Genomic DNA, 26,148 nt, shown 5'->3' with positions numbered 1-26,148 from the left:
TCTGCCTCTCTTCTTCCTTTTTTGACATTTTATGGCCATTTTTGACATTTTTTTCTGCCTTTTTGCTATAAATCTTCTGACATTTTATTGCTATTTTTGACATTTTTTCTGCCTTTTTCGATATAGATTTTCTGACATTTTCTGGGTATTTTTGACATTTTTTTCTGCTTATTTCTATATAAATTTTCTGATATTTTATGGCTGTTTTTGACATTTTTTTTCTGCCTTTTTTGTTATAAATCTTCTGACATTTTATGGCTATTTTTGACTTTTTTTTCTGCCTTTTTGCTATAAATTTTCTGACATTTTTGGTAATTTTGTGGGCATTTTATGGCAATTTTCAGGATTTGTTCTTTCGTTGGAATGGATTCTTTTCTACTTAAAAAAAAAAAAAAGTACATTTTTTTTTAATTTATTTTTTTTACTTTTTTTTTGCAATTCCAAAGATATTTTATGGTAATTGTATGCCTTTCTTTTGTTTGGAACATTATTTAGTTTTTGAACATTTTCTTCTCTGCATTTTTATTCAACTCTCATTTTTGGCAATTTCACGGACATTTTAGAGTAATTTTTAAAAACTTTTTTTTTCTTCTTTTTTTTTCTTAATAACTTAATAATTTCAACTGCCAGTTTTGAAATATTTATTCTTATCTAAATCATTAATTAATTTAAATAATATTTCATGAAAAAAAAATATATAGAAAAAAAATTATAGATATATAAAAAATTTTTTAAGAGATCCACAGGACAGGGACCAAAGTGCCACATGTGGCTCCAGAGCCATAGGTTGCAGAACCCTTGATTAGAGGTTGGTTTCGAGATGAAGGGGTTAGGGTTATGTATTGTGATTTTAAAGTTGCCTTCTATATAATAATAATGACGACAGGGTGAAAAATTGGGAAAGTGGTTTTGGGGGGGGGGGGTCTAAAAAGTACCGTGGTGCAGAGACTTGCAGGCAAAGGTCTCTCTCTCATTGGCACCGAAGTTCTCGCTGTCTGCTTTGGGGACGCAGCAGTCGCCTGCGGACGTGAGTCGACAGAAGGGTTAGCCTTCGGTTAGCGTGTCCGTTTATGTCGTTCTGCTCGTTTTTGTGTTTCACCCTGCGTGCAGCGGCAGACGTTTTCCTTGCAGATGTGCGTCAGGTCCCCCTGCTCCTGAGGCGGCATGTAGGTCTTACTGCAGCGGTGGTCTAATGACAACAAAATACGTGTACTTTTGTTATCATTCAATCAACATACTAAAAAAAAATGACAGACTAGCATTATGCTAACATTAAATGCAAATCGCAATTGAGATTATAGTGCTGTAGTATTTTATCGCCAGTTTGAGAACGACTGCATCAGAGGGTGTACCTAATAAAGTGACCAATGAGAGAATCTACAGAGCAGTACCAGGGTTGTAGTACTCGTACACGGTGACCGAGGAGGGCTGCAGGAGGCCAACTTTGAAGTTCTGATGGAGTCTGAAGATCAGGACTTCAGGCTCCTTGTGGGACACCTGGAGAGAGGAAAGAGAGGAAGAACACACCAGCTGAGCCAGCAGAAACCAGGTCAGAGTGGCCCCGGTTGCGGTTCTGCGGTTCTATTACCTTGAACAAGTGGATGATGAGGGAGCCCCTGTCGCTGAGGTTGTCCACCATCTTGAAGTTGGTGATGTAGCGGTCCACCGAATTGGACAGCTGAACAATTTGAACATTGTTATCAACAACGAAAATAATATTCGCGTTAACCGTCAGGGACACAAATGGGCAGTCTAGATAGACCCCCAGAGGACGAATGAAATTACAAAATAATATAAGTACCAGCTCCAGGTCTGAGTTTTCGGGGGTGAAGCCCGTCGGCAGGCTGACGTCCAGCATCACCATCCTAATGTCGCTGGATCCTAACGCCCTGTGACCAGCAAATACATTTCGTCATGTAGTGGCATTAATTGAGTCAGGAGTTCATTTAAAACACAGTTAATTGGGTTATCTATTAAGAGTAATAAAAAAAAAATGATGGATGGACGGATGGACGGATGTTTAGTTTGTCAGTGTTGTTAGCATGTTTGCTTCCCCGATTAGCTTGGATTTGAAGCTGCTGGCAACTTCCAACCAATCAGCAGAGGCCCTGTGGCCAGGGTGGGCGGGGCTCTCACCTGACTTTGATGGTCATCAGGTAGGACTTCTCCACATCTGCGGTAGGCTTTTCTGTAGCGGTTAATAAAAAAAATAATAATAATAAATAAAAAATGAATGTTGTTTGGGTGGACCACAAAATCTGCCCAGCAACCTGTTGTGTCCATTTAATAAATACAAGTGAGTACAAAAAAAAAAAAAAAAACTAGTTCAACCACACACGTAAAAATAATTCAAATAAAAATGATTGTGCTGCGCTGTGATTCGTCAGCGTCCCGTCGGAAATGTTTTTTTAGCCAGACGACTCACCGCTGGACTCCTCAATGTCAACGCTGAGCTCAAAGTGTTGGCAAGGTGTCCTTTCGTCCACCTCATGCAGCTGGTTGTAATACGTCACCACCTGTTGTCACAAACACACAAGTCAGTTGACTGTTTGGTGGCGGCCATTTTGGCGCCCGTCTTACCTCCAGTATTCCCTGACCGCTGCCTGTGGCCTCCACGGTCAAGTCCAGATCAGCTGGAAGCTGCACAGAAGACGACAGAACGAAGAAAGCATGGCAGTTAAATAACACTAGAAGCTAAGATTGAAGCTAACGTTGGCGCTCATTTAGTTCTGTTCGAGGCACAGCTAACTTCAGAAGCTAACATGTCGAAAGCTAACTTTAGAATCTGACGTGACGTTGGAAGCTAATTCCGGAAGCTCACATTGAAGCTAACATTGTGAGCTAACTTAAGAATCTTACGTTGGAAGGTAACATTGAAGGCAACAATGGAAGCTAACATTGGTCCTCCTTAATTTTAACATTGGAGGTAACGGTAGAAGCTAAAATCCGAATCTGAGGTTGGATGGTACCATTGAAGGCCACATAAGAAAAACAAAGGAGCTAATATGCCGTAAGCTAATGTTGACCTTTCTTTGCTTTAAGGTTTTTAAGGCTTTTAAAAGTAACACTGAATGCCAGAACTTTGTTTGGAAGTTCCCATTGGAAGCTAACATTAGTGGTAAACTAATATTGCAAGCTACCACCTGACGCTAACATTTTAAGCTAACATTAGAAGTATCTTCGGAGGCTAACAACAATCCAATGTTAGAAAGTAACATTGGCGGCATTGGCAACACTGTGAGCTAATATTGATGCTAACATTGAAAGCTAACATTGGAAGTTAAGAGTTAGTGGTTTTGTTAGAAGCTACCACTGGAGGAAATGTTGGAAGCTATTGTTGCAGCTAACATCAGAAGCTAACGTTGGTTCTTCTTATCGCTAACATTTGGGGCAACGTTGGAAGCTCACATTATAAGCTAACAGAGTTATCGTTAATGTTAGAAGCTAACTTTGGAAGCTAACTAAAAGGTAACATAGGAAGCAATAATGGACGCTGCCTTAGAAAGCTAATGTTGGAAGCTAGCCCTCCTTAGTTTGCAGATTACAAGGTAACTTTGAAAATCTGAAGTTTTGTCTCATCCTGTCGTGTGTTTGTTTCTCACCCGGGACGTGTGGGCGGCGTAAGCGGTCCTGGCATTGAAGTGGTATCGGATGTCACGTCGGCCCGTGATCTTGACGTCCACGTTCAGTGAGAGCTCGCTGGCGGCCCGAGACTTCATCAGGTACTCGGACAGAGCCTGTAGCACCACCATGGTGGACTGACACCAACGTCAACAAGAACAACAAGGTCAAAAGAGAAGAAAAAGTAGAATGCAGGAATTCCATAGGGAATAAATAGACAAGCAAGCATTCACATCTTTGTGAAAAAGTAAGCAGTACCTGAGTGGAACCGTAACCTCCGCCTACCCTACGCTGGCCGTTGAGCCACTGGAAGGCTTTCCCGGCCTCCTGCATGCGACCCATCTTGACTAGGGCCAGCAAGGCATAACCGGTCGCCTCCAGCGAGAACAGATGGTTGTGAGCGTCTGGCCAGTGGCTGCCTGCAGGGGGCGGGGGGTCAAATTAGGACATTATTTTAATCACCTGTCCCAAGCATTTGGGACCCTAACCCTGGCTTGCAACTGCAATCTAACCCGATCGAGGAACACGACTTGGAAAGGCTTTGCAACCCTAATCCCGGTTTGACTGCGATTGGCTGGCAACCAGTCCAGGGTGTACCCCGCCGACTGCCCAAAGCCAGCTGAGATAGGCTCCAGCACCCCCCTGCAACCCTTGTGAGGAATAAGCGGTCAAGAAAATGGATGGATCCCAGTTTGAGACATGTCTCCTAAATTTGGAACTCTTAACCGTTACTTGAAACCGCAAACCAGGCTTAAGAACCAGATTTGAAGCCCTAAGCCTGACCTCAAACCAGAATTTGAAACCCTACCCATTGTTAGAAAACCAGATAAACATTAAGTGGAAAACCCAGGCCCTGATTTAAAACATTTGAAACCCTTATGCAGGCTTGAAACCTTACTTTGAAACCCCAACCCTGACAAGAAATCCCAAATTTAAAACCCTAACCATTGTTTGAGACCCCAATTTGATACCCGATCCCTTGTTTGATATTCTAACCCTAACTTGAAACTTTACTGTAATATCAAGTCCAAACCCTGGCTAACAAATCCTGACTTGGCCCATTCCCCTCACTTGAAACCCTAATTTCAATTGCTAAACCTAAGTTTGAACCACTACTGCAGGCTTGAGACCCTTACTTTGAAACCCTAGTGCAGGTTCGAATCGCAACATTTAAACGCTAATCCTGGCTAGAAACCCTCATTTGAAACCCAACTCCGTCTTGAAATCAGAACTCTGGCTTGAAAGCCTTACTTGAAACCCTAATCCTGGGCCTAACCCTAATTTGTGTCTGGAATTTGCTTGTCCTCGTCACAAAAAGCACAATTACAACTAATAACGAATTTTTTAAAAATGAATTGACTTTCGGCTTGTCCCATTTGTTTTTGTTTGGCATATTTGTTATGTCAGATGCCCCGCCCACTTTGTTTTTGTTTTTTGTTTTTTTTTAAACCAGGTTTAGGACCAACTGCAGTACTGGCATACTAGCTGGTAAAAATGTCGTAGCCTAATGCTAACATATGATACAAAACACCATAGAAAGGCTAATAGAGATTAGCATTAAATGTGACTTATAAAAAAAATAAATAAAAATAAAAAAAGACGTACCATCGGGGGATGCTGCGAGGAGCTGTCTGGCGGCGTCGGCGGCGGCGGGGCCTTTTCCGGTCAAAGCGAGCGCGTAGGAGGCGATGGCCACCGTGTACGGCCTCCTGCCCGACGTTTCCAGCGCCTTCCTCAGGAACGCCACCGTGCTATCGATAGCCTCCTGTAGGGGGCGCACGCCAGCTGAGACCGGCCTTTGGCCTACATTTTAACGCTTCCCAAACGTTTATTGAGTCAAGGCTATCCACAAAAGTTAGCGACATTGGACTTTGGTGTGGATTTTGGAACCAATTAAGTGCAACTGGGTCATTTCCTGTGATTTCTCACGGCAGCCACGAGAAAACCGCACGGCGCACCCACCAATGGCGGATGAATGACTCACGTCCAGGTTTTGCTGGCCGCACCGTATTCCCGTCTGCTTGGCTTCGGCCAGGGCGATGAGGACGAACGCCGTCAGCGTGATCTCGGGGTCGTCGCCGCGCATGCCGCCCTGTATGCACACACACGTTACACAATGACCCTGGCTCAAAACGCGATGCTGAACGAGATCATTTTACTTCATGAAAACTTCCCGAAATTGCTCAAACTAAAATTGCGCGTCTTACAGTCATGGTGGCACTGTAGACGGGGTTGTCCTCCACAAAGCGCCCGGCGGGGACTTTGAGCTTGTCGCGCACCAGGAAGTGCAGCGGGTCGCACACTTGCTGGTTGTCGAAGCCGATGAGCGTGCGCGCCATGGAGAACACCTTCACCACGTACGCCGTGATCCTCGAGGTAAATGTGCGCTTATTACGATTGCGACTCGAGATTCTTATGAATGGGATGTGCGGCTGCCGCCTACCAGGTGCTTGCGCCCTCCCTCCTGTAGGGGGGGTAAGAACCGTCACTCTTCTTGTAGAGCAGTTGGTTCTCATAACCTGAAAAAAAAAAAAAAAAAAAAAAAAAGACATCAGGTCGCTACATAATTCTGAGATGCTAACAGCGTCGTCATCCGCCCGTCCCGACCTCTCCGGATGTATTTCAGCGCCTCGGCCTTGCGCTCCACCCCGACGGCCTCCCAGTCGTCGGTCCTCTCCAGGTAGATGGCGGCGATGAGCGGCAGGGTGATGGTGGCCAAGTTCTGCTCCACGCAGCCGCCGGGCATGCGGATGAGCGACGCCAGCGAGTCGTCGCTGATGGAGTTGTCGATGCTGTCGGCCAGCACGTTCCCTGGGGGGAGGGTCAGCGGGAGGGTTGTTAGGAACCGAACCGTCACCGTTTTGTTTTTTTTGTTTTTTTTAAATCTTATACACAAGTAATACACTTTTTTTTTTTTTTTTTAACAAAAACTAATACTAAAATTAAGCATTTTTGAAATAACTAAAACTCATAAAAACTAATGTTGCCGCCCTGAAAACGAATTGAAACTAATCAACTTTTAAAAACAAAAGTAGAAATCAAATAAAAACTACCTAATTGTGACAAAAAAATCCTGAAAAAAAATAGCCCTCATACTGAAACCCTCTAAATTGCTTTGTTTACAATTACTAGGGATGTAACGATATCCAAACATCATGATACGATGTTATCACGATATGAAGGTCACGATACAAAAAAAATGTCACAATACTGTAAAAAAAAAAAAAAAAAAAAAAGAAACGCTCATACTAAAAACAAAAGATACAATATTGTGCTTTTGTACAATACAACAATGGAAAATATTATAAAAATATATATATAAATATTATAAAAACATCAAATATTATATATTAAAAATATCTAAATATAATACATATATATATATATATATTCGTTCGTCCACATACTGACTCAGTTCACAAACATATTACATTCCCCTTCAGCTGACCATTAGCATGGATTTTAAACAGAGAAGGGCCAGAACATGCCTTGTGAAAATTAAATTGCGCTAAAAAACTAGCAACCAGAGGGTGCTGGAACTGCACAAATGGTAATCAACCTGACTTTTTTTTTTTTTTTTTTAACAGATGCTTTTAATATCGTGACATAACGACGTTCGATATATTGTGCCAGTTTTAATATCGCAGTATCATGATATCACCGTTATCGTCACATCCCCTACTCGCCGCCTTTCGGTCCTTCTGGTGACTGACCTCGGACGTTGATGAATGTTTCCGGCGTCGAGTTTGGCACCACGCCCTCCAGCTCCACTTTGCCCACCCGGACGCTCTGCTTACCTGCACAACCATCCGCGGTATCACATATCAAAACAAGTCGTTCAGTGTACTCAGTGCTTATTTTTAACAGTATTGAGAAACTGTTGTAGGTTTTTGAGTTGTACAATTAGCAAATAAAACATTTTGAGTAATTTAGAAACATTGCAGATATCATTAATGCATAAGATGAATAGCTTAGGATCTAATATGGATCCTTGAGGAACCCCATAAGTGATAATGTTGAATTGCAATATTGATATTGGTTATCAAAGTGAGTGCCAAGTGAAACTAGCTTTGAGGCCACAAGTGAACCTTCTCATGTCTTTTCGGGCATGGCGTCTTGAGACTTTTTTTTTTTTTTGTGTGGGTCTACTCGTTACAAGCATGTCTATCAAAATGTCATGTTGCTAATTCAGGGCATTAATTATAAAAAAAAAAAATAAAAAAAAATTGAGATGAAGCAAACGTCCACACCTCCTTCAGCTGCCGGAACCAAGACGGCACTCCAAACGTTGGTCTTTTGGACACCGTCCATCTGTTTGGGTGCAAATTGAGAAGCTTTAGTTTGCAAATGAATTGGAGCTGAGGTGCTATGAAATTCATTGAATTGTTCAAATATTAAAGAAGACTTTTTTTTTTTTTAAAGAATCATCAAACGACTGTGAATTTGTCAAAAAGCCTTCGTTCATTTGGGATTTTAAAAACAATATTTTGGAACTTTATCTGAATGAAGAGAACTTTTTGGTGTAAATATGAATGGCTTGAATGCGTTGAGAATTTTTGAAAGATGGTAAGATTGTAAGAGGTCTACATTCATTTTCAGAATTTTGAAATGTAAAATTAGGAATTCTCAGGAAATGTGGAATGTAAAAAAATAATTTGCAAGATGTCCAGGTCATGTTTGTATATGAGAATTAGTTCTGAAATATTTTTTACCTGATTAAATAAAGGTTAAATAAATACAATACAATACGATAAAAGATGTCCCGAATAAACTGAGCATTTTGAATTTGCAAATGGCTTGAATTTGGTGCGAAATGTTGGAGGATGAGGTTATGTTGGAAAAATGTCGCCATGAATTTGGGTGAATTTTTGAAATGGAAAATTTGGAATATTGTACAAATTTGGAATTTTCGAATGTGAAAAATAATTTTCAACATGTCCTGAACGAGCTGAATGAACATTTCTTGAAAGTGTAATGGTTTGATTTGGTTGCACAATGTGGGAGGATGAGGTTAATTTGTAAAAAAAATAATTTGTGTGAATTTTGAAAAGGAAAAATTTGAATTCCGGAAAAAAAAAAAAAATAGTTTGCAAGATGTTCTGAATGAAGTAAATGAACATTTTGAATTTTGTAATCTTTTCATCGGCCGCGAAATGAGGCATGAAGATGAGGTCAACTATATCAATTAATTTGTTGCGGAAAATGTGAAATACTGAACATTTGGGGAATTTTCCGTCAAAACTACTTTTCCAATATGTGCACGAGGGGAACAGTTTGAATTTGGAATGGTTTGAGTACGTTGGAAAGATTAGAAATGGAAAAAGCATTCACTTCAATCGTTTCCGTCAAATGTGGAAATGATCGGTCAGGTGAAAAGCAAACGTCCTCCTCACCACCACCCGCAGGAGTTTCTGCACGCGGTCTCCGCCCATCAAGTCTCGGGCCACCGCCATCACCTCGATGGGGAGCTGCCCCACCGACAGGGGCATGATGGTGTAGCGCAGCGCCTTAGACGTGCCCGCCGGCAGCGTGACTTCCTGGGTGTGGCGGTCGCGGAAGGCCACGCTGCACATGTTGTCCGTCTTCATCAGCACCACGCGGACCTTTTTGAGCCAGTGGCGACAGCGGGCGGCCATTCAGAAGGCGCTTCTTTCCCATTCTCACGTCCGCGAGAGTCTTGATGCGAAATGACTTACGTGCAGCTCGTCGTCGCCGTAGTTGTGGACGACGGCTTTGATCTCCACCTGCTCGTTCCTGGCCACCGAGTACGGAAGCTTCAAGTCCACGAAGAAGCGCTTCCACGCCTTGATGTTGTACGGCTCGGCCACGCAGAAACCTGACGTTACAAATTCATTCAAAAATAAAAATAAAATATAAAATGCCAAGATGAAATCATATTAAAAGTTACTCTCATTGCATCATTGAAATGCCATCAAATGAATAAAAGTGCCATAAAACAACTTTAATTGCCTTTAAATATCTTGTTTAAAAATCCCTAAAATATTACAAATGATATACAAACGTTCACTAAATTAATACTTTAAAATGTCATTACATTAAAAATTATTAAACATGCCCCCCAAATCATTTCATTTGTTTACATAAGTAAAAACTATATTTTTAATCATTAAATGAATTCATAATTTTCTTCCTGAATGTATGAAGTTTACGGTACTCTCTTTTTTCCTGTATTCTGTTTTTTTGTTTGTTTGTTTTTTCACTCTTTGGACCTGTAAAATGTCTGCTAATGTTTTAGAAGTGGTCTACAAATAAAATTTATTATTATTATTATAATTCACCACATTAATAGAAAATGTACAATAAAATAAAAATCATTAAATAAATGTCTTTAAATAATTAATAGGTTCCCCCCAAAAATTAAACGGTTTTAAAAAACTAAAATACTTTAAAACAAAAAAATGTCTTGAGATAATTACCCATCACTTTTAAATAATTGCCAATTTCATAAAATAATAAAGTAATGATTCACAACATAAATAAAACATTCACTAAATAATTCCAATTAAATACATTATTAAATAATGGTAAAATTCTATTAAATACGTAAGAGACGTAAGTGGGTTAATACAAATGCTAGTAAATAGGCATAAAATAATTCGGAAAAGTATTTAAAAATGGCACTAAAAAAAAAAAAAAAATCCAACATTCCATTAAATAAATACAAATGTCACTCAATAAAGCGGAAAATACTACGAAATGACCGCACATTTCACAAAATAAAACATCATGAACTAATACTAATGCCATGAAAACATCCCAAATCCATAATATAACAGCAAATGCGCATGAAATAATTCAAACGATATAAATCCAAGTGTACTGTAGTGGATCGTAGCGTAGAAAGCGTATTTACCGGTGTTTGTCGAGGAGCTGACGGCGAGGACGCCCCACTCGGTGATGCTGTCGGGCAGAGGCTGGCTCAGCTCGGCGGACGCCAGCCTGATGCCAATCAACGCACGACGACGTCGCGTCGTCGCAAAGAGACAAGACAGAGACTCACAAAGTGCACGCAAACAGTGATGATGCAACACACATTTCAGGACACATCCGAGTCACCTTAAAAATATTTTTGTCTACAATGGTTGTTTTTTGTTTGTTTTTTTGCCTTCACTTTTTCGGAAACATCTGTCTACGTTTGCCTTCTCATGTCCCATAAATTTTTCCTTGTCATTTTTGCCTTCACTTGACCTTTGTCTCTCTTTGTATTTTTTTATTTATTTTTGACTTCACTTATCCCAATTTTTGTTCCCACTTATCCAGATACTTTTGACTTCCTGCTGTTTTTTTGTTTGTTTTTTTGCCTCAACTTATCCAGATACTTTGACCACATTTGCTTTCATTTGTCTTTTGTCCACATCCGCTTGTATTTGCGTTTTGCCTTCGCTCACCCGTCTCTGTCGGCCTCATCGGGGAGCTTGACGTCGGTCCACAGCCACGACTCAAAGAACCGAAAACGCAAATACACGTCGCTCTCTTCCAGGTACTCGTCTTCTTCCACCTCGTAGTCGTCCACTTGTTCGTTTTTGAGAGGGAGCTGTGGTGCCTGCACATCTGCCCCCTTTGCAAAGATGGATGACCTGGCGTAAACCGCGGGAAGGTCCAAGGTCTTGTGGGCGTCGCTGTAGCGGCTAATGTCAGCCCCGCGTGCTCCCCAATCTGGAGGAAGAAGAAAGAAATACTGTAACCAAGGAAGAAGTGAGTCAGCTTGTAAGTAAATGAGAAGTACGCAAGCAAGGAAGGAAGGGAGGGAGTGAGAGAGGATGAAGGAAGGAAGATCAGAAGGCAGGAAAATGAGGAGTGAGGGAAGAAGAAAGGTTGGCAGGGAGTAAAGAGGTAAGGAATGCAGGGTAGGAAGAAGGGAGAATGAAGAGAGGAAGGTGGGAAGAAAGGATGGAAGGGAGGGAGGAAGAAACAGGAAGATCGGAAGAAAAAAGAAAGGAAGAAGGAACTACATTAAGTACTAAAAGCAAGAAAGTAAGCTAGTAAAATAGGAAGGAAGGAAGGAAGCAAGGAAGGAAGGAATGAATGAATGAATGAATGAATGAATGAATGAATGAAGGAAGGAAGGAAGGAAGGAAGGAAGGAAGGAAGGAAGGAAGGAAGGAAGGAAGGAAGGAAGGAAGGGAGGAGAGAAGAAAGAAAAGTAGGGAGTAAAGGAAGGAAGGAAGGAAGGAAGGAAGAAACAATTGAAGGAAGGAAGTAAGGAAGGAAGGAAGGAAGGAAGGAAGGAAGGAAGGAAGGAGGAAACAATTGAAGTAAGGAAGGGAGGAGAGAAGGAAGAAAAGTAGGGAGTAAAGGAAGGAATGAAAGGAAGGAAGGAAGGAAGGAAGGAAGAGAGGAAGGATGGAAAATAAGAAGGAAAAAAGGAAGTACATTAAGTCTGAAAACAGGAAAGTCAGCTTGTAAGAAACAAAGGAAGGTAAGAAGGAAGGGGGGGGAAGGAACAATTAAAGGAAAGAAGAAAGGAAGGGAGGGAGAAAGTAAAGAAGGAAGCAAAGTGGGAAAGAAGGAAGGAAAGAAGGAAGGGAAGGAAGACTGTAGAGCGTAAGGAAAGAAGAAAACAAAGGGGGGAAGGAAGGAAGGAAAGAATGAATGAATGAATGAATGAAGGAAGGAAGATAGGAAGGAAGGAAGGAAGGAAGGAAGGAAAGAAAGTAGGAAAGAAAAAAGTACATGAACTTCCAAAGCTCTAAGCGCTAATCCTCAAAGAAATGTCAGACGACATGAAAAACGCGCGCGTGCCGACATGAGACGTACTAAACATTTGTGTGCCCAGGTGCATGCGCGTGGGGACGGGCGGCGGCGGGGCGGCGGTGGTGGTGGCGGCGGCGGCGGGCGATCTGGTGGCGGGCATCTCCGTGTCCACGACTTGGTCTCGGTAGGTGGCGCAGCAGTAGCGGAAGGCCCGGATGCACTCCCAGCCCTCGGTGATGTAGAGGGAGCGCCGCGTGCACGAGTACGGCATGCGCACGGCCCGGAGGCCGTCGTTGCAACAGCGGCGCGCCAGCTTCTCCTTGTAGTGATTCTCTGGCACGACACAAAAAAAAAAAAAAAAAAAGATTCATAACATACATAAGCGACATTAAATGGACACATGACTCATTGAACCAGTTTCAGCAGTGAAAAGTTCATATTTTGTCCAGAATGAATTTGATAACTTCAATATTTTTCATGTACACTTAATACCTATAAAAAGTAATTTTCCTACTTGCTGTCGACTGATGATGACATCACCAGGAAGTAGGTAACAGCCAATCATGGCTCAATGTGAGCCATGATTGCCCGTTACCTACTTCCTCAGCACAGGTGATGTCATCAGCAGTCGACAGCAAGTAGGAAAATTGTACATGAAAAATAATGAAGTTGCCGCATTAATTATAGACAAAATGTTAACTTTTTACTGCTGGAAATGGAAAAAGAAGTCATAATACTGTGAGGGGAAAAAAAAGTCTTAAGAATCAAGTTGTAATATGAGAATTCACTCTTGGTGGGAAAAATACAAAAAAATTAATTGTTAAATATGACAAAAACTTTCTTAACTAACACAAGAACAAAGAAGAAAAAAATAAAACCAATGAGAATGAAGTCATAATATTACAAGAATAAAGTTGAAATAATGACACAAAAGTTGCAAATTATTGTTTGAGAAAAAAAAGTCACAACTTGAAAAAAAAAGCATATAAATAATTTCAGAACAAAAGCTGTTATCTTATAAAGTTATTAAGGGAAAAACAATTGCAATATGAGTATGATTAATTATGAGCATAAGGATGTAATGTTAGCAGTAAAAAGTAAAAAAAAAATGCATAAAAAATTGCAATATGCAAACAATTGCTAAAAAAAAAAAAAAAAACAATAATAAGACGACAAGGCAAAAATCCAAAATTCCGACAATAAACCAACAAAGTTGTAATATTTTAAAGGCAGCAAAAAAACACACAAAAAACAAACTCACCCAGCTGAGCTTTCCTCTGTAAGAGTTCAGCAGAGCGCCTCCTTCTGTTGCTGACTGGACAATGCAAGGCTGAAGCGAGGCCGTGTGGTTATTTTTTTTCATGAATGATATTATGACGATTTCCTTATGATTATGACGAGCACGAACCTTCCCGTTTGTCGGTTCTGAATCCGGTGCTGGACGCGTAGAGAAGGCCGGCGTCCTGAAAGAGCGCCTTGGCGTTGAGGCCTCCGCCGCGGGTGCAGCCCAGATCACCTTGCTCCACCGTCTCCCAAATCTGACGGGTGTCATTTTGGGAGGAAATAAAATTGCACAAAAAAGTTTATTTTACAAGTATAAATATTGCGATATTACAAGAAAAAAAAAGTTGCAACTTTATGGGAGTGAAAGCATTTTTTTACTTAATTGACTTCATATAATATTGCAACTTTATCCTCATAATATTACAACTTAGTTCACGTATAATGATAAAACTTCATATGACATTATTCATATATTTTCCAACTTTTTCGTTGTTTACGTTCATATTTTTTCTTATAATTTGCAATTTAATTCTTTTGTAATTCCACAACTTTCGTTTCTCATATTACCTTTGTTTTTGTTTTTTGTAATATTACAACATTTTTTTCTCATTATATTGCAATTTATCTTCCCTCATATTAAGACTTTATTTCCCTAATTTTTATAAACAATTTCTCATAATTGGAAATGTTATTTTTGCAATATTTTACTTATAACTTTGTACTCTCTCTTACTATCGCAAATATTCTCACATAGTATTGTAATTCTTGTGATATTATTACTTGTTCTCTCACAATATTTTCAGTTCATTTTGTAATATTACAATTTTATTCTCATGAAATTATGTCTCGTTTTTTTTAGAATTATTTAATCTCATAAATTTTGGATTTTTTTATTCCTAATATTATGACTTTCATCTTGTAATATGATTTTTTTTTCCAAGTAAAATGATGGGTTTTTTTTGTCGTAAGACCAGTTCGTCAACGAAAACTAAACAAAAATAATTTTGTCAACGCACATTTTTCACCAGGCTAAAACTAGGCTAGACTAGACTAAAACGCTCTTTAATAAACTATAAGTGGGACTAAATCAGTCTGCATTTTTGCCGACTAATCAAGACGAGATGAAAATGTACTTCACTTAATAAAAACTGGACTAAAATCTACGGACATTTTTAGTTCATGAACAAAAACGAGACGAAAATTATATGATTTAAAAAAAAAAAAAAAAAAAAAGCCAACGGCTCTCTCACGTTCCAACAATTATATTAATCTGACAGCTAACTAATGCTTGCTAACTTACTAGCTCGTAGCCACTTGTGTGTCAAATTGTTTTTCATCAAAAAAAGATCAGAGAAAATTTGATGTGAAATAGTTTTTGGTCCGAAAAGGTTCAATATAATCTGATGACAAAAAAAAGGATTGTCCTAACTAAAACTAGACTAAAATGTTAAGAGTTTTTGTTGACTAAAACTAGACGAATAAAATTACATTTTCTTGGACTAAAATAAAGACTAAAATGCTATCGATTTATCGTCAACTAAAAATAGACTAAATAAAAAATGGAATGAGGTTGACTACCTTTGATTATAAAATAACAAGCGTGATTGAAACTGGACTAAAAACTGAGACTACATTTTAAAATGGTGTATAAAATGAACACGACTGGAAAACGGACCCCTTCTTCACGCGCATAAATCCGTAAACGCGTATGCGACCTTGCTCTGGGTGAGTCGGTCCTTCTTGAGCAGAAAGACGGAGTTGTCGACGGCCACCAGGCTGACGCTGGCCCCCGGGTCGCCTCGGACGCGGAAGTGGAAGTTCTTGCCCGGCGTGTGGTCTCGCTGCACGCCGTCGACCGGGCCCACGCTCAGCTGACCACACACAAACATGCATATTTCATTTCATGAGGAAAAAAAAGTGATCGTTTGACCAGAATAAAGTTGCACTCTCCTGAGGAAAAGTTGAATTTTACAATAGCAGTCGCAGTATTAAAGGTTAATGACAGTGATCGACTATCAGGGCCGATACCAGTACTGAAGATTAGTAGTCAAGGAGGCCGATAACCGATATTTCAAGCCGATATTCATTTTCAGTTAAAGAGCATTAGAATAAATAGCAAATAGCATTAGAATGTAGCTAAGTTATTATAGCTTGTATCAACAAGGCCCTGGCTGATCTCTTATACTCTTGCTGCCATCTGCTGGCCGTTTTTTGTAATAACTACCATTGCTTGAAGCAACCTCTTCAGGTCAGAGGCTGCATCAAAGCCTTCTGTATGCTCTTGCATTATTAAAAAACAAACAAACAAACAAACAAACAAAAAAACGTATAAATACGTTTTTGGGGTTGAAGGTCAAAGTATTGAAAAACGTAATAACACGTTTTTGGGTTTGAATGAGTTAAAAGTACGAGAAAAAAAAAAAAAAAAGTCAGCCGACTTACATCTCTAACACAGGAAGAGGTGACATCCACCAAGATGGAATCGGCCACCACCTCCTGCGAGGGGAGGCTGTAGAAGGCCACGAAGCGGAAGGAGGGCATCAAGTCGCCAGTCACCGGCAGTGCCACGTTGGTCACCAGCTGACCGCTCACGTCCAGTCGCTTAGCTTCGACCAACCGGCCTTTGTTCACCACCTGGCCCGGCCGCACAACAGACAGGAAGCGCAGCAAGTTCAAAAACAAAGACAAGGCGGGGAGGATAAAAGGTAGATTTTTTTTTTTTTTTTTGAATTTCCTGACCAGGTAGGTGACATGTTTGATTTGTTGCCTGATGTTCTGGTCTGCGGTGTCGATGGTGAGTTTGAGGGCCAGCGTGTCTCCCTGAGACGCCGTGTTGGTACTGGTGGAGATGTAGAGGTAGTTGGGACTTTCTCTGGAGAAACTCATGTACGGGAACAGGTCCATTTGGATTATGGCCTGCTGTTCTGGTCTGAGGCCAGCCTGCTGGGTCTCGGCCTGAAGGCGCAAACACAACATTCTCTTGGTCGGGACTTCTTGATCTGAACGTCCTCAAAGTCTTTGGTCTTAACTAGGTCTCAACTCAGCCACTCCAGTGTTGGTCTCAACTGACTTGGTCTCAACTTGTCAAAGTCTTGGTCTTAACTTCCTTAAAGTTCTTGACTTGGTCACAACATCCTCAAAATCTTGGTCTTGACTAGGTCTTGGTCTCAACTTCCTCAAAATCCTGGTCTTGAGTAGGTCTGCGTGTCTGTCAACTTCATCAGCGCCTTAATCATGATTTGGTCTTGGTCTCAAGTTACTGCTTAAAGTTTGGTCTCAACTTGTCAAAGTCTTGGTCTCAACTTCCTCAAAATTCTCGTCTTGACTAGGTCTGCGTGTCTGTCAACTGCATCAGCGCCTTAATCATGATTTGGACTTAGTCTCAGCTGCTTAAAGTTTGGTCTCAACTTGTCAAAGTCTTGGCCTTAATGTCCCTAAAGCTCTTGATTTGGTCACATCCTCAAAATCCTGGTCTTGACTAGGTCCGCGTGTCTGTCAACTTCATCAGCGCCTTAATCATGATTTGGACTTAGTCTCAGCTGCTTAAAGTTTGGTCTCAACTTGTCAAAGTCTTGGCCTTAATGTCCCTAAAGCTCTTGATTTGGTCACATCCTCAAAATCCTGGTCTTGACTAGGTCCGCGTGTCTGTCAACTGCATCAGCGCCTTAATCATGATTTGGACTTAGTCTCAGCTGCTTAAAGTTTGGTCTCAACTTGTCAAAGTCTTGGCCTTAATGTCCCTAAAGCTCTTGATTTGGTCACATCCTCAAAATCCTGGTCTTGACTAGGTCCGCGTGTCTGTCAACTTCATCAGCGCCTTAATCATGATTTGGACGTGGTCTCAACTGATTAAAATTTGATCTCAAGTTGTCAAAGTCTTGATCTTAACTTCCCTAAAGTTCTTGACTTGGTTACAACATCCTCAAAATCTTGGTCTTGACTAAGTCTTGGTCTCAACCTCCTCAAAATCCTGGTCTTGACTAGGTCTGCGCGTCTCAACTGCATCAGCGCCTTAATCATGATTTGGACTTAGTCTCAACTGCTTAAAGTCTCGGTCATGACCCTCCCTTGGCCTCAACTAATTCAAGTCTGCCATAAAGTTCTGGTGTTGGTGTTCATTCTTACGATGAGGACTTGGCTCTGAACTTTGGGCATGTTGGCCGTGAGCCTGGCTGTACCCGAGTTGACCACCACGGGATCCTGGAGGAGGTTCACCTTGACTGGGACGTTCTGGGCCGGGGAACCATCTTGGTGGCTCACTTGGATCTGAGGACACACGGGAGCACATTTTCTTGCAAATCCGAAGGTACTCGACCGATGAACATGATGACAAACTTACAGTAAAGTCAAAGGGAAGTCCCGGTTTGAAGTACTTGACGGTGTCTTTGAAGGACAGGATGTAGGGCGAGTCCACAATCTTGATCCCCGTCTTCTCGGCTTCCACCAGGTCACTGCCTTCACAAGACCAAAAATAAAAAATAAAAGGTCAACTTGGTCTCATCATAGTCTTGTTCTTGACCTGGTCTCAACTCCTAAAAGTCTTGGACTCAACCTAATCTCAACTATTCAATGTTGTGGTTTTGCTTTGTTTTGAACTTTTTTTCTCAATCTTGATCTGAACTTGGATTTAACCTCTTTCTCTAAGTCACAGGTCTCAAACTCCAGTCCTCGAGGGTTGCGCAGTCCTGCATCTTTTAGACGTTTCTTTCCTCAATCACAGCTGTGTCATATAATGAGGATCATTATCAGGTTGCTGCAGAGCTTGCTGATGAATCAGGTGTGTTTGAGGAGGGAAACCTCTAAAACATGCAGCACTGCAGCCCTCTGGGACTGGAGTTTGAGACCTGTGCTCTAAGCTGTGGTCTGAACCTCAGTCTCAAATTCTGTAAAAGTGATGATCTTGACCTAATGTCAAGTGTTGAAAGTTCTGGTCTTGAGCTGATCTCAACTCTCTCCTCAAAGAAGATTGAGACCTGGTCTCGAGTCGTATCACTTGGTCTCAACTTCTCAAAGTCTTGGTCTCCACCTAAAAGCGGTCATTACCTGGTCTTAACACTTCAAAAATCTTGGTTTTGGACTTTGCTTCAACTCCTCACTTTTGTTCTTAAAATGGCCTCAACGAATCAAAGTCTTGATTATGACTCGGTCTCAAATTTTCAAAGTCTTGCTCTTGGCCTGTCCTGAATTGTTCAATTTCATTCCCTAGACTTGATTAAAAACTGTTTAACGTCTTGATGTTGACTTGGTCTCAACTGTCAAAATCTTGGCTTTGGCCCGATCTTGCTTGATGCGGTCTTGAGTTCAAGACGACTTTGTGAGAAACTACTGACGTCCTTACCTGTCTTGGTGAGGACAGACGCTTTAACGTAGATTGAGTTCCCCACCAAAGTCCTGACATTGGGGTACGCCGCCTTCAGCTCGTCCACACTCAGCTTGACAACTCCGCCCTCCAGCTATAATCATCACAACCAAAAATACGAACTTGAAGATCTGCCTTTTTGGCTCCCTCTGGATGGACTTGTCGACAGCAGTGACTCACATTTGATACCTGTTTCACTGAAGGCAACCGTCTCATCTCCTTGTCGATGTTTACCCCAAATGACACATAGGCTGTCCCCTCAACCGGCTCCCCGTACAGGTACCTGAACCCAACGCCATCATATTCTCCAGAGGAACTTGAACATTTCTTGACAATAATATGTTATATGGGACCTCACTTATTGTCTTATGGACGCAAATAAAAAAATCTCTGATAAGAGTGACTCCACGATAAGTCAACTGCGAAGTCGCGAGGGACCACTGGACGGTTAAAAACTCATCAAAGACAATCATTTAACAATTCCACCACAAACTCATATTTTTTTGGCCATTATAGGACAAAGTTGCATTTGTGTGTGTGTACCTGGCCCAGATCTCCACCTCCAGTTCTTTGTCATCCAGGCTCAGGAAGGACTTCTTAGGCGTCAAGGTCACGTTGAAGGCAGGGAGCACTGCAAGGCAAACACAAGTCGAAATCGGCGAGGTTCCAAAAAGTCTCGCTCAAATGAAAACCTCGGCGAAGGGATGCCGTACGTACCGTATTTCTTCACCTCAAAGTGTGAGGTGAAGGTGTTCTGCTTCCGGTTGTCAAACTTGGCAATCACCTTCCACATGCCTTCACTGGTTCAAAGTCATACAAGCACATTTGAAGTCACTATTTGTTTAACTCAGAAGTTTTTGTCGAGACTAGACTCAGTGCTTGGCCTCGGCTTGGTCTCAATCCTTCAAGGTTTTGGACTGGTCTTAGTTTGAAGCCCTCAAAGTCTTTTTATTGAGCTGATCTTTGGTTTCAACTCATCAGTCTTGGTCCTGACATGATCTCAAATAAGTGGTTCAAGATTTTGACCCTGGTCTTGAAGCAATCTCCGATGACGTCAAACTACTTACTTGGCCATTTCCGTGAGGTAAAACGAGTCTGAAAAGACGCCGGAGGAAGCTTTAGTCCTCAAGACCTGCTTGACCACCACGCCTTCTGGATTCTGTTACAGACAAACCATACATATTAAGAAAATTCTGTGGTGGAAAAAAAACAAACAAGTGAACCAATGATAATGGATTTTGCTGACCTGTATGTCTATCGTTAGAGAGCTGTCGAGAGCCTTGAAGGACAGCGACGACACAAATGCCCGTAAGCGCACTGAGGAAGAAAAAATAAATAAATACATTTTTGCAAAATGGTGGAAAAATTACCAGAACATTTCTGGTCAATTTCCGTGCAATGAGAAAATTACTAATTGGAAGCTAGTTAATATTATAGGGTGTTCCAAAATGGTTGACCCCATTTGAAATGCCCAAATCTCGGAAACTACTTGATGGATCTTAATGAAACTAAATAGATTTTATGTTGAAAGGTCATAAGTTTTATTTGTTAAATTTACAAAGAAAAGTACAAATATTTGCTGGTTCTATGACAAATTTTCATAAATCAGCTGTGAAGATTTGAGGTCATTCCAACAAAAATTGTCAAAATTATTGGCCTACGAAATGGGGTCAAACATTTTGGAACACCCTGTATATCATTTGTATTATTATTATTATTATTTTTTATCATTATCAATAATACTTGCACCAAATCTTGTTTTAGTCTGGATTACACAAATATCATATCACCTTCCCTAACAATTTCAAAGTTTCCCATTAAGATTCTCGTTAGTTGACGTGGATTTAAAACATTGAAGGGCCAAAACTTGCCTTGAGAAAATTAAACTGCACTAAAAAAAAATTAGCTACCAGAGGGTGCTAGAACTGCACAAATGGAAATCAACCCGACTTTTTTTTTTTTTTTTTTTTTTTACCACAGATGTGCTGCTTTTAATAAAGTGACATGACCACGACGATATCGCGGCAGTCTTAATATCACGATACCGTCGTTATCGTTACATCCCTAGCTGCCACTGGAACGTTTCCACCTTTGAACGCGTCCCAATCGTCTCAACGTATTTTTTTTAGTCAAGGCGTTACCCTCATCTCCGGGGTTGTAGATGGGCTTGTCCGTCTGGATGAAGATGTATCCCGAGTGAAAGGACACCATGATGGTCCTCTCCTCCTCATGGTGGTCACCAAATCTCACTTTCAGTATGGCATACTTGTTCTTTGTGTCGCCGCGGTTCAACGGATCAGAGGGAATCTGACGGCGGACAAATATCATCGTACGTGTTTGGACATTTTGCAACCACCACGCCTTCGCTCGGCATTATCACAGCATGGACCTTCAAATGCATCCCTTCAGAAGCCACATTTGAAAAAGCCTTGAATTTGCCTTCCTCACCTGGACAGACGTGAGGGCATGAAAGTTGTTGGCCTGATCCAGCATGAGCGTGCCGGTGAAGAACATGATGTTCTTGGTGACGTCGGTCACCATGATGGTGACGTGGACGGGGCTGGCGACGGCTTCCGCCTGCAGGTAGATGTTCTCCGGGCTGTCGGTCCTCAGCAGGTCCGGAGCCACCAGGGTGAACCTGAAGTTCCAAGTTTGACAATACGGGAAATTGTAGCATTTTATTCGTCAACAGGCCGGTAATATTTATTGGGGCAATTTTATTGTAAAATTAGTTGATTAGTGTTGGTTAAAAAATATCTATTTTTTTCATCTTGTTATATAAATGGCGAGTTGTAGTGTAAATTATGTAACAGAGAGAAAATAATTTTGCATATAAGCATTTTTTAATTTCGGTAAATAAAACATTTATTTTTTTTCAATTTCTTTTTTTGTAAAATACAAAAACAGTATGAAAAATAATTCCATATTAATTTGACATTTTGTTCTCTTCATTTTATTAAACATTTGGTTGATTTACTATCAATAAAATAATAAATGGGAAATAAACAACTTTATATATAAAATTAACATTTTTAAAATTAATTTCATCTAAAAAAAAACATTCCCATACCATCTATAGTAAAAAAAAATAATTGCAAAATAACGTTATTTTATTTGTTTTAAAAAATGAATGAATGTCATTACTTTGTCATGAATAAAAAAATAAAAACGAAATCTACCTTGTTTTAAATTAAATAAATAATAAAATAATTAGAAAAACAATTTTACACAATGTATATTTTTATCCTATTAAATAATGTATTCAAGTGAATAAATTGGCAAAATTTAATAATACACAAAACCTTCTTTAAATTTATTGCATTAACTATTTGTTTAATTAATTATAATATTTAAAAGGACTAATTAATTTTCAGATTAAACAATATATATATTTTTTTAACCTCATTCAGGTTAACAATATGAGAAATTGTACCATTTTATTTATCAACAGACCTGTAATATTTATTGGGGCAATTTTACTCTAAAATGAGTTGATTAGTGTTAGAGTAAATAATTTTGCTTATTAGCATTTCTTAATTTCGGTAAATAAAACATTCTTTTTTATTTATTTATTTATTGTAAAATAACAGTAAGAAAAATAATTCCATATTAATTTGTTCTCTTCCTTTTATTAAACATTTGGTTGATTTACTGTCAATAAAATAATAAATGGGAAATAACTTTATATATAAAATTAAAATTTTTAAAATTAATTGTATTTAAAAAATATTACCAAAAAAATATTGTAAAATAAAGTTATTTAACTTATTTTAAAAAATTAATGAATATGATTACTTTGTCATGAATAATTAAATAAAAAATAAATCTACCTTAAATTAAATTAAATATAATATAAAAGAATTAGAATTTTTTTTTACATAATGTACATTTTTATCCTATTCAATAATGTATTCATGTTTTTATTTATTTATTGTAAACTACAAAGTAATAAATATGCAAATAAATAAATTGGCAAAATTTTAAAATACACAAAACATTCATTAAATTCATTGTATTAACCAATTGTTTAATTAATTATAATAATATTTAAAAAGGACCAACTACATTTGATTTCATTTCATTTCATTTAATTCTTTATTTTTTTTTAACCTCATTCCAAAATTGTTTTGATTCGAGAGAAGAGAAGGACAAACTACCTTGGAACTTCTACTGGTACGGGAGGCGGTACTGGAACGCTAAAAGAAAGCTACATTGTCAGCAATACCAAACGGCAAAACACGTATTCATATTTCACATTTTGATTATGTTTAACCTCGTCTAGAAATGACCTGTCCCATGTATCAATTTTAACATTGGAATGTAACCATTGACCACAAACGCCCATCTGGCGTTGCGGGTTCAAACTACTCCCCACCATCACATTCACATCTGGTTAGGTTTTTTTAAGGATCCGTTGAAGGACAGAAATGTTTTTAATTCGAGAGTAATGAGGGACAAAATACCTTGGAACTTCTACTGGTACGGGTGGCGGTACTGGAACGCTAAAAAAGAAAGCGACATTGTTAGCGATACCAAACGGCAAAACAAAACAGCCAAACAATCCACACTTATAGTTATATTTTATGTATTGACGTTATGATGTCGTCCATCTTCAAATGAACTTTCTTTTTCTGGTTTCAACTGTACCTTGGAGTATCCACGTGTTTCTTACGCAACCTGAAAAGCAAAGCTACATTGTTAGCATGACCACAAAAATAAAAAATAAAAAAAATAAAACAACAACAACAACAACAACAAAAACACTTCTCAATTCAATTTTATGCACATTATGATGTCATCGACCGTCAAATGCAGCCCTTATTGATTCCGAACAATGTATAGGCTGCACTTGAAGGAACCATCGATTTGTCAGTTGTTTTCCCATTTTTATGACATCACAGATATTGAGGACTTACTTAACTCTTTTATTGCCACACGTTATCACAAAAAAAAAACAAAAAAACAAAAAAAAACAGTGCTAGCCGACTTCGCCGATGACGAGCATTCATCAGATTTCATCAGATTCCGTCATGTTTCATTGTAATTCCATATGCTGCCATCTGCTGGCCATAGTTAGCTGCTGTTTTTGATTCCACAACCCATTGACCAGGCAGCGCTGCACTTAAGACATTGCACTTAACATTGATAAAAAAAATAATAATTTAAATTTAAAAAACGTAGATGACATCATTTAATGTTTATGGCGGGATACATCGTGATTTTACTAATCGTTATTAAACGGTTCCGTTTGATACAGCATTTCACACTACGTGGTGACATCATGACCATTGGAATGCAGCCTCTTCAGGCCACATTTGAAGGAAATCTTCAATTTAGGACAGCCTTCACACTATGTTAAAACAACATGGACCTTCAAACGTGGCCTCTGAAGGCTACTTTCGAAGAAACCTTTGATATGTGTCACGATGACATCACAGGCCTTCAAATGTGGCCTTTGACGGACACATGCCATCGTTTGGGACACGTTAACTAGACATAATCAGTTTTTTCAATTTGTTGTTTCAATGGGATTCGATGTACTGCGGACACTTACCCGACCTTTTCCAAAATACGTCGCGTCGCTCTGCAAGGGAAACTCACAATTTTAGAAAGTGCCCATCGGCGCCACCTACTTACACAATCAAAACTTACTTTTTGAGCTTTTTCCTGCAAAGAGCACAAGAGGCGGATTAGTAGGTGACAGTTCGTGTGAAGTGTTCGCCAGTGGCAGGCGGTGCATCGATTAGATAAACATACGTGCGTCACCTCAAGCTGCTCGCGATGATTTATTTCGTAACATGACAAGGAAGTTACACATTCAAATAAAATTCATTATATTGCACAGATTACTGCTGGTGAACTCATTCCGTTTTCACTGAAGCAACCCCCTTTGCTGCCGATTGTTTTACTGGTTTTTGACTGATTTTGCAAGGCCCACAGAATTTTGTGTTCTATTAATATAAAAAACAAAAAAACATGGAACCTACAAAAAAAAAAAAAGAAAAAAAAAAGTCTTCTTTCATCAGGAAAAAAAGTATATTTGTATCTGGTTTCTTTGTGCAGAAATTAGAATTAGAATATGGTGTCATCATTATTCACAAACTTGGTGAAAACACTGGCAAAAAGAGCTTGTTGCAACATTTTGGGGGTTGAATGACTTAATATCATTAAAAAAAAAAAAAAGAAAAAAATAGTAAAACAATTTCACATTTAAAAAAAGGTCATTTTCATTGATTAATGTAGTAATTGTACATAATTAAAAAATAAATCTATTGTACTTACTGTACATGTATATTTAACATTATTTATTTTTACAATTGATTACAGTAATTCTAACTAAAATAAAAATAGTGATGCGAAAATTTACATACAAATTAACAAACATGATTAAATAATTGGCTCATGAATTAAAAAAAAAAAAAACTTAAGTTTTGCATTTTTTTCACCCGTTTCGTAAAAAAATAAATAAAACTAAAATAAAACAAATAAAATTAAATTAAAAAAATAAATAAATAACTCAAATTATTCATTTTACATACGGTACAAATCTTAAAAAAAATTGGCTCATGAATAAAAAAAAAAAACATAACTTAAGTTTTGCATTTTTTCCACCCATTTTGAAAAAAATAAGAATAATGATAATAAATAACATTTAAAAAAAAACTCAAATTAGTCATTTTACATATGGCATAAATTTAAAAAGACATTTTATCATGTAATTGGGTCATGTAGCTCATTAAAAATAAAGAAACAAATAATATATATTTTTTTTTTATTGTTAACACACAGTTTCACATATTTTACACACAGTCAAAGTTTTTCTTACGTCACCCCATGACCTTAAAAATCATAATGAACCTTAAAAATCTCCTGATAATGTTTCGGGCTTTTGCTGGCCCTGACCGCCCGCCACTGGCATTAGCGTTTAGCGCGTCTTAGCTCACCTTAAGCCCCCCTCGCAGGCGTTGCACAGGAGGCATAAGAGTATGATCCAACATAGAAACTTCCACGGAGCCATGGCCACTTGAGTGGACTGTGATCCCCATCGGGCTGGGGACTCGACTAGTATAGGGAACCTGGACCCCCCCCCCTGCGCACGACCGCACAAAAGTCGGGAAATGAGGCTCGTTTGGTCAACAAAATGTTGGACTTTGATTCCAGTGGTGAGC

At 39.2% G+C, this 26,148-nt stretch overlaps 1 protein-coding gene across 2 annotated transcripts in view; it reads right to left on the bottom strand.

Moving 5' to 3' along the window:
• LOC144020206 (complement C3-like) overlaps positions 1-26,148 on the bottom strand; it is a 27,814-nt gene extending 1,666 nt beyond the window's left edge. The window contains exons 1-43 of one of the 2 annotated variants that reach the window (XM_077523437.1): positions 25,924-26,148; positions 24,632-24,646; positions 24,534-24,563; positions 23,627-23,656; positions 23,443-23,481; positions 23,137-23,175; positions 21,428-21,617; positions 21,121-21,286; positions 20,226-20,296; positions 20,047-20,138; positions 19,697-19,779; positions 19,523-19,610; positions 19,160-19,262; positions 18,959-19,073; positions 17,960-18,075; positions 17,746-17,886; positions 16,360-16,575; positions 16,063-16,254; positions 15,336-15,491; positions 13,745-13,874; positions 13,598-13,666; positions 12,400-12,669; positions 11,031-11,298; positions 10,496-10,581; positions 9,318-9,457; positions 9,015-9,224; positions 7,872-7,932; positions 7,335-7,418; positions 6,229-6,432; positions 6,065-6,140; positions 5,829-5,991; positions 5,606-5,713; positions 5,227-5,386; positions 3,880-4,040; positions 3,603-3,758; positions 2,581-2,640; positions 2,426-2,516; positions 2,137-2,188; positions 1,802-1,889; positions 1,589-1,678; positions 1,392-1,497; positions 1,100-1,189; positions 936-1,019 (exon numbers count right to left, since the gene is read on the bottom strand). In XM_077523437.1, coding sequence (XP_077379563.1) covers positions 936-1,019; positions 1,100-1,189; positions 1,392-1,497; positions 1,589-1,678; positions 1,802-1,889; positions 2,137-2,188; positions 2,426-2,516; positions 2,581-2,640; positions 3,603-3,758; positions 3,880-4,040; positions 5,227-5,386; positions 5,606-5,713; positions 5,829-5,991; positions 6,065-6,140; positions 6,229-6,432; positions 7,335-7,418; positions 7,872-7,932; positions 9,015-9,224; positions 9,318-9,457; positions 10,496-10,581; positions 11,031-11,298; positions 12,400-12,669; positions 13,598-13,666; positions 13,745-13,874; positions 15,336-15,491; positions 16,063-16,254; positions 16,360-16,575; positions 17,746-17,886; positions 17,960-18,075; positions 18,959-19,073; positions 19,160-19,262; positions 19,523-19,610; positions 19,697-19,779; positions 20,047-20,138; positions 20,226-20,296; positions 21,121-21,286; positions 21,428-21,617; positions 23,137-23,175; positions 23,443-23,481; positions 23,627-23,656; positions 24,534-24,563; positions 24,632-24,646; positions 25,924-25,997 — 4,963 coding nt within the window. In that variant the 5' untranslated portion in view covers positions 25,998-26,148. The remainder of the gene's footprint in view (positions 1-935; positions 1,020-1,099; positions 1,190-1,391; positions 1,498-1,588; positions 1,679-1,801; positions 1,890-2,136; positions 2,189-2,425; positions 2,517-2,580; positions 2,641-3,602; positions 3,759-3,879; positions 4,041-5,226; positions 5,387-5,605; positions 5,714-5,828; positions 5,992-6,064; positions 6,141-6,228; positions 6,433-7,334; positions 7,419-7,871; positions 7,933-9,014; positions 9,225-9,317; positions 9,458-10,495; positions 10,582-11,030; positions 11,299-12,399; positions 12,670-13,597; positions 13,667-13,744; positions 13,875-15,335; positions 15,492-16,062; positions 16,255-16,359; positions 16,576-17,745; positions 17,887-17,959; positions 18,076-18,958; positions 19,074-19,159; positions 19,263-19,522; positions 19,611-19,696; positions 19,780-20,046; positions 20,139-20,225; positions 20,297-21,120; positions 21,287-21,427; positions 21,618-23,136; positions 23,176-23,442; positions 23,482-23,626; positions 23,657-24,533; positions 24,564-24,631; positions 24,647-25,923) is intronic. The other variant, XM_077523438.1, reaches the window with a different exon arrangement.

This window comes from Festucalex cinctus, chromosome 6 (genome assembly GCF_051991245.1).
Source record: "Festucalex cinctus isolate MCC-2025b chromosome 6, RoL_Fcin_1.0, whole genome shotgun sequence".
In the NCBI taxonomy this organism is placed as follows: Eukaryota; Metazoa; Chordata; class Actinopteri; order Syngnathiformes; family Syngnathidae; genus Festucalex; species Festucalex cinctus.
Note: the sequence above shows the minus strand (reverse complement) of the source record. Positions and strands in the feature narration are given on the sequence as shown.